Source organism: Polypterus senegalus, chromosome 16, assembly GCF_016835505.1.
Source record: "Polypterus senegalus isolate Bchr_013 chromosome 16, ASM1683550v1, whole genome shotgun sequence".
NCBI classification, from domain to species: Eukaryota; Metazoa; Chordata; class Cladistia; order Polypteriformes; family Polypteridae; genus Polypterus; species Polypterus senegalus.
The window spans coordinates 32,050,609-32,058,368 of NC_053169.1; the positions used below are offsets into that span (position 1 = coordinate 32,050,609).

The following is a 7,760-nucleotide window of genomic DNA, read 5'->3' on the forward strand; positions in this document are numbered from 1 at the left end:
AGCGAGGTGGGAGGGGAGTGTGCACAAAGGGTAGGGACGAAAACAGTGGGAGCGTATGAGTCGCACTTAGTGGGAATTCCACGGTTTGCAGCCCGAATGGGGTTCAACGGCCTACCCACGCCACTCTGCGCTGGGTAGACACACGCTCAATCTCATGCTTAATTATTTATTGAATGCTAAACACTTCTGGAAAAACACGGTTGTCTAAAACGGGTTGGTGTGAGAATACAACAGTAAGTGAATGAAAAGATGGAACTCTGGCGAGAGCAAATTACAATACAATAGTGAACCCGCGGCATAACAAACGCCACATAATTATTTATTCATGGTTGAACACTTCTGGAAAGACACAGTTGTCTAAAAAGGGAGGGTTTGAGGATACAACAGAAAGTGAATGAAAAGATGGAACTCTGGAGAGAGCAACATATAATTGTCTATGAGTGAAGATGCAGCATGTTTGTCACGGATGCGAATTGCTGTATGTAGGGTGTAAAACAGTTTGCTATGGTGCACGCGGTCGTGCGTCGTAACCAAAAACTCAGTTTTTAAAGACTGCTTACTTCATTGTGTTTTAACCTCAGCTGTAAAGGATTGTTTTAAGGATCCCATGGGATACCCCTCGCAAACCGTTTTACACGCTGCATATGGCGACTCACCTCCGTGAGAAACATGCCTTTATGAACAGTCAAGGTGGCTCAGAGGTACATGAGGCCTCTACGACAGACGAATATAAATGATGCTGTTGTTTCTGTCATCGCGTCCGAGTTGGTGGGCGTGGCTCTGCGAGTTGTCGTCGTATCCAATGGTCTTGGAGTTGGTGGGCGTGGCTCCTCCCTGCGTGCGCCATAGGTGTCTTACTTGTTGGCGGCTTAGTGAATCCACGCCCCTTCCGGCGTGCTTTCCATGGGTGTGTTGCCTTAGTGAACTATATATATACAGATATTACTAAAAAGCAAAATTAATAAAGCACAGAAAAAGCAATGGTATTAGAAGTATGAAATGTATATTTAAAAAAAAACTGTTTATTGGGTACTTTTTGTAAGGATATGGATGATGGATTACTACGAATCCTTTTTAAGTGCATAGTGGTTTCAGATTACTTTCACACTGGAGAGTATATTACCAATTCACTGAGAAAATGCAGATGTCTGCTGCGGGTGACGAAGATCATCTATCGCTCTCCTGTTCTTCTTTCTTATTTGTTCCCTTCTCTATGTGCAGCATTCATCCCAAAATTAAGGGCCTCACTTACCAGGGATTAACAATGATTACATAAACAATCAATAATCCTGTTACATCAATGTTTTCTTCCTCAGGCTGATGTCCCATCCGATCTTAATTACCCTGGGTTAATAAATTAGACAAACTTTAATGATGCCAAGGGAAAATTTACATGCATACAGCAGTAGTAACATAACAAAGTTAGGATACTGATTCATAGGATAAACAATACAGTCAATCAACTGAACAATATAAAAATATTGTGCAGAAATTTCAAAATGAACTTAAAGAGTATATCAGGAAGAAGTACTGAATTTCCTGGTAGCAGTGGACAGAAGAGATCCTATTCAAATTGTCTTTTTTTTTTTGGAATATGACAAAAACATAAAAACTTTGAAGCAGAAAAGCCAGTGGAGCTGTTGGGATCTGCTTAACCCCAAGGTATAGATGGATCCCTCTTCAAACTTCTTGGCTAACATATTGAAATGTAAGATTTTATTAGATTATAATTAACTAGCTGTGCTACTCATCTTTAAATGGTTGAAATATAAGTAATCAACGCAGACCTCAACTTTAACATTTACGGTGCACCATGCATCACATATGTCTCTGTTATATGCCATTTAGAATGGGATTTGTAAAAGCACTATTAATGTTTGAGATGCACCACCTATTGGAATGATAAATACAATGCATTTTATTACCAGAAATGTTTATGATGCACCATCTTTTGGAATGACAGAGACACAGCAACAGGACAGACACACAAACAATTATCCATTCATTATAGTAGATAATCCTTAAGTCTTTGCCTATGTATCCAATAGACTGGTGACTTGGCATTACAGGAGAAACTGCAGTTGATACCATCTAATTACATTTGAATTTTGATTCAACACATCTGTTTAAGAGAACCATCTTCCAGGTAATTACATTGTATAGTTTAGCAGTTTGCAACTTTTTCTTTTTTTGTTGTCTTTACCTGTGTAGTATGTTTGTCATACTGTATGTGTGAGTAGTATTAAGATGAGTAACATGTGCGTGTGCATTCTAATACCAGTATTATAAAAACTAGCAGGGGATTACAAAATATTAAGAATTTAGATTTTTTTTTATTCCATTATCAAGTCTTGTGGTATTTCTCTGTCTTCTCCATTTTCTATTCACTCTATTTTATCATATTCTCATGCTTTGTCCTCTAAGACTAAAACTTGTGTTCTGCTACTTACACCTTTTTATGCAACGCAGCCTCCAACCCCTTGCCCGTTCATTTAGTGTGTGATGTGATCTGTCATTGTCTGTTTCTTTTGATGAGGACCTGGTTTTTCAAAAGTAGAACACTTTTATGTAAGCTTCTACAATAAGGTCTGACTTGTGACACATCGGAGAAAATACTGCGAGTTCTGATGGTCTAGACACTGAGTGAAACAAGAAGGTGACCAAAACAAAAAAAAAAAAAACATTAATCAAATTGTCAGATTTTTAACATACTGTGAAGATATTAATTTATTTCCATATTCATGTCCGAAAACTGAACTATGTTCAGATTCTTTGGATTTAAATATACAGTAGAATTAAACAGAAAGATCACAAACCCATTGTTAAAGTACGCTTGCTATATCTCATCACACTGGCTTTCCAGAAGTTCAGTGTAGTGTTTCCAGAGAACTTCCAGTACTTTGAAATGACACAGTTTCTAGGAAAATAAATAAATAAAACAGCTGGCACCAGAAGAACAATTAAATTACATCATATACTACTATAAATAACCACCATTAATGGACATATTTTTGCTTGAATCTTTCCTTCTTAACAAGGACAAACTGCTCAATTCAATAAACACACCACATTCTGTTTTTTCATTCCTATTAAAAGTAAGAGTTTGGCATAAATATGGCTGCTTCTGATATGCAAATGTGAATACTTCATTTTTAATAAGAGACTCCCAATGCCAAGGTCCTCAGAGGGAGTTCCTCTACCACTGACATGTGGTGAAAAAGGGGCACACAGCATATCTGCTGTACCATCCAAAACAAGACTAAACATAGTTCTGTCACACAAAACAATTTACAGCATTTTAAAAATAGAATAAAAAGGAAAAAAAACTGTTGGTACCTGTCCTTGACAGTAAGAACAATTAGAATTTAAACCCTGGTTTTTCTCACACCTTGTAAGCTCGATCATAGCATCCATGTAGTAAATGACTCCTTCAACTACCTGTTAAGAGCAAAATATTTGTTTAAAAACTGTAAGCAATGTTAAGTTTAGGGTTAGGTTTAAGGTTTAAGTTTAGGGTCTTTATTGAGTTTAATAAAGAGAACAAAAAAATACTTACCTGAGTTTCAGCTTTTGTAATTTCTTTCAGCATGAAGAGATATTTATCATTAGAAATCTTGTTGTATTCATCAATTGCAAACTTTGCAGCTTCTTTGACATCAGCTCTGTCCACCGGTACTGGCATGAGACCTCCGGGAATTTGACACCAGGTGATCAGGACACCACACAAAAGCAAGCAGGTAGAAAGTCTCAAGGAGGCCATGCTTAAAAATAAAAGTGGGCTAGGAAAGTTGAAGAAATTTAAAAAAAAAAAAAAAACATTTTTGTAAACATAGATTAAAAAAACAGCAAAAATCATATTGTCTAGTTTTACGTTGGGGTAATTTACATGAAGATTCTTTATTATAACAAAATCATCACAATTTTAAGTATTTTGTTATTACAGCCCAACCTAAACAATCATGTTGCCAATCTGACCATCGGAAAAGTGCTGAATAACCTAATCAGAAGAAGTGACCTCGTTCAGGGACTGATCGGGCGCCATATTTTTGGTGTTCGTCCAAACGTGCAGGATTCAGTGCAAACACAAATGACGTGATCTCCAAAGTGGAGGTAACTGCATTTGAAAAAACTCTTGATTGCAAACATGAAGCCCGATTTATTCTTAATAAATAAATACATCATGTACATATTGCACACACTGTCAGTGCCTGAAGATTGTTTTCTATGCTTAACTAGAATCTGTTTCACCGTTGCCAGCAAGCGCTCAGGGCGTTGTCTTTTCTGTACACAAGTGCGAATCTAAAGCAGTTACGCCACAGGTACTGAACATACATGTTTTGAATATATGCGACTGTACGTTTTTAGGACGCACAAAATGTGTGTGTGTGTGTATCCGCACACTGTCCACATTGACAAAAATGTAACTACAACACCTTATTTTTAACTGCAATTCTGTTTGCAGAATGAATTGGCAATATGTCACGGTAGATGTATGTTATCATTAACAGCTTTTGAAGGAGTATAAAGTATTCAGAGGCTGCGTAAACTATCGCGTGCTATTTCTGCACTCCACAGTAGTCGGCTTCACTCACGAGATAAGAGTAATAAACAAAGCTGTGACACTGAACTGCCATAACTAAAGAGTGATGTTTATTCCCGTCTTGGCAGCAAGAACATCTGGAGAAACTAACCCTGGGAGAGCGCGCAGAATCTACAAGGTCAACGAATGGCGAATAAGTTGAACTTGAACCCAGGACGCTGCGGTACGTTGCGCAACTATGACGTCCCTTTAAGCGACACATTATAGAAAATGGGCATTATAAACAGGCACTTCCCTCGTAACGATCAAAATTTAATTTAACTACGAATTCGTACAGCTTTGTGGGTACCTACAGGAAGACGAATCTAGCAAGCCTCGTATTGCGTTAGCGGCTGGCCTTCTTGGCAATACATTTCACGCGGTGGGTGGGTTGTAGGGGAAGATGGTTGGGATGGGGAAGTATCACCTGGAATGGAAATTTAAAATAGTTCTCCCCCGAATAATACGTTTTTGGAACATTACTCTTTCCTGAAAATGCAACGGAGTTGTGTGCATACACTTCTAGGAAGTTAAGGAATGAATAACTTCAGTCACGAGTATAAATGTATCATTACCAACGAACCACGTATTAAACTAAAAACTAGAAGAAGCATAAATGCCTGCCCCAGTTCACCGTGAAGTAAAACTAAACGTTTCGAGCTGAATATTCCCGCAGTTCTCCCTACCTGTTCTTTCCTCTCCACCGCCGCCACACGGTCAGGCTAGTAGGCTACACACCTGTTAAGGACCCTGACGCGATAGCCGTCTTGTCAATGCCTGTTAACAGCTGTGTTGGGACACGTATATGGCTACATTTCTATCAAAAGTTTATTTCATACTGCGATCACTTAACTCTTAGTAACTCTGAATCCGGGGAAAATTAAAAACTCTGATGGACACAGATACTCGAAACCTGCTTTATTCGTTATTGTAAGTGACGAATCTGTCCGTACAGTTCGAAGCTGAAAATAAAGTTAATCTGGACGGGATGCTATTCCATAAGAAGTCATGTTATCATTCACACCACGGGCAGATCTACATTCTGGGTGACTTGGGCGTGCACCCTGCGCCTGCCTTAGCATGTGCGAGGAAAGTAAAAGCCAAATAACTTCCAAGTTCAACTTTTCACAGCCAGTCACTTGTAGTTATTTGCTATCCAGCTGCCATCCCTATTAACTTCAATTGATTATAAACCTATCCACCCGAACCTTAAAAAAATTAAATGATGATTTGACCAAGCCATATACCGCATTTGAGACTATTAAAGAAAGGGCAGATGTCACCGCTACTATAGTAGCTCTAGCAGCACTCTACTAACGAGATTAACAATGTGGAAGACAAAGAGACTCCTGCAGAAAGTAAGACGCACCAAACAAGCCCAACCCCTAATAAAAGAATCCTTCTGTTCGGTCTTTTATTTTACTAGGTGCCAAGTATGCAAACCAAAAACGCTCAGTTCCGATAGGAAAAATGTAAAGCTCAAAGGTTGCCCTTTCATGGCTCATGAGACTTAGATTCTAATTTATGCTTCATTTAAGAATCAAGTCTGTCTCAGATATTTCTCCTAAAATTCCTTAGGATAAATAGCTTAAGACACAAAATGAGACATTTGATACAACTGAGGTAAAATGAGATAAAATTGAGAATTTGATTTGAAATTTTGTGAGTTCTCTTCGTCTTTTGTGTCTTGGAATCTTGTGGTACGGTGATTCACACGTACTCACGCCTGTTCAATCTATATTTTTGAGTGTGCAAGAGCTTTGGATTTTTTATTCAATTAGGTGTATGTATTATTGCATATTAAACATATTTTCCATTAGAGCGCCCAGTGAGCCAGACCAATAAGGCATCGACAGGAAGGAACCAGCTCTTAGTTGGTCTTGTTATAAACCTCTTATTGACTCAGACCAACAACAGGACCAAGTCCGACTCAACATAGGAGAAAGGAGAGAACCCGTCTGTTAAAAACCCACCATGACACCAAGTCAAAGTGTAAACGCAGTCCAAACTGTGTGAGGGAAACACCTGGAAAAAGTCTGTGGAGCCGAGGAGCAGCAGCATGCATGGCAACGTATTAAACACGCCTCCATTTATCCTGAATATCTTATATTAAGGTTTGTTATGAATATTTTGGTGTAAGAGGACTTGTACACTTTCTAAGAACCAGTTATAAGTCGTTTTTTAGATCGTTGATGTTACGTCTCAGTTCTACGCATCGTAGCATCCCCGTTTTGGATTTCGATACTGTACAGCAGGGATGCCCACACTTTTTCGGCTTGCGAGCTACTTTTAAAATGACCAGGTCGAAATGATCTACCGACATTAAATATTATATATATATATATATATATATATATATATATATATATATATATATATATATATATATATATATATATATATATAATATTGTAGTGACCCGGCAGCCAGTGCTGGCGGCATGATGCATTGTGGGTAATTTATGTAAAAGTTACTGTTGTGTTAAATTAGCAAGGCAATCGAATTATTGTTCCTGTTGCAATTTTTGTATGTGTTTGTGTTTAACTGGTAGGGTGGGTCTGGGTTATTGCCGTCCGGGGTCACTAAATTGTAAATAGTTACCATCAATGAGAAAGGTGGCTTCGTTAATGACCCTGGCAATGGCTAGGCAATGAAATTGAGTTTTGATGACCCTGGCAATGGCTAGGCAATGAGATTGGGCTTTGTTTTCTGACAATCTGCTTAATAAAGAGATATAACAGGATAGAGCTGTGTTATTGCTAAGATTTCATCTAAGCAATGATTGCCGACACACTCGGAGGCGTACGGTGTATGGTACACGAGTGCTCGCTGGCTTTATGAGCTAGGTATAGCTGCTGGCATTCTGCTGGCTGACCAGCTTGGGGGAAGTTGAGTACGGCTCTGAAAACTTTAAGACTCAACCACGGGTCGCTACAATATATATACTGAGTATACTTTATACATAAAATACATGTTGTCGTATTTGCATAACTGAATAACCTTTATGGCATAATAACAATTCAGTACATTTATGGACACTACAGTATTTGGATTCAATAATCTTTGTGTGAAAAGGCTGACTCGCATAAATAAGCAGAGCCGAATAATCCAGTCAAGAAGCTTTTGAATTCAGCCGAGTGAAAAATGACGGCTGTCTGATTAACTGCGATTTTAGTTCCCT

The 7,760-nt window shown here is 38.4% G+C and overlaps 1 protein-coding gene across 1 annotated transcript; it reads right to left on the reverse strand.

The window, feature by feature from the left end:
- Nucleotides 1-2,695: 2,695 nt before the first annotated feature.
- LOC120516861 (cystatin-like) lies at nucleotides 2,696-5,362 on the reverse strand. Its single transcript, XM_039738839.1, has 4 exons — nucleotides 5,266-5,362; nucleotides 3,557-3,779; nucleotides 3,337-3,438; nucleotides 2,696-2,917 (listed from the first exon to the last, which is right to left on the reverse strand). The coding sequence occupies exons 2-4, from the start codon at nucleotides 3,758-3,760 to the stop codon at nucleotides 2,837-2,839; spliced, it is 387 nt and encodes a 128-aa protein (XP_039594773.1). The 5' UTR covers nucleotides 3,761-3,779; nucleotides 5,266-5,362; the 3' UTR covers nucleotides 2,696-2,836.
- Nucleotides 5,363-7,760: the final 2,398 nt, after the last annotated feature.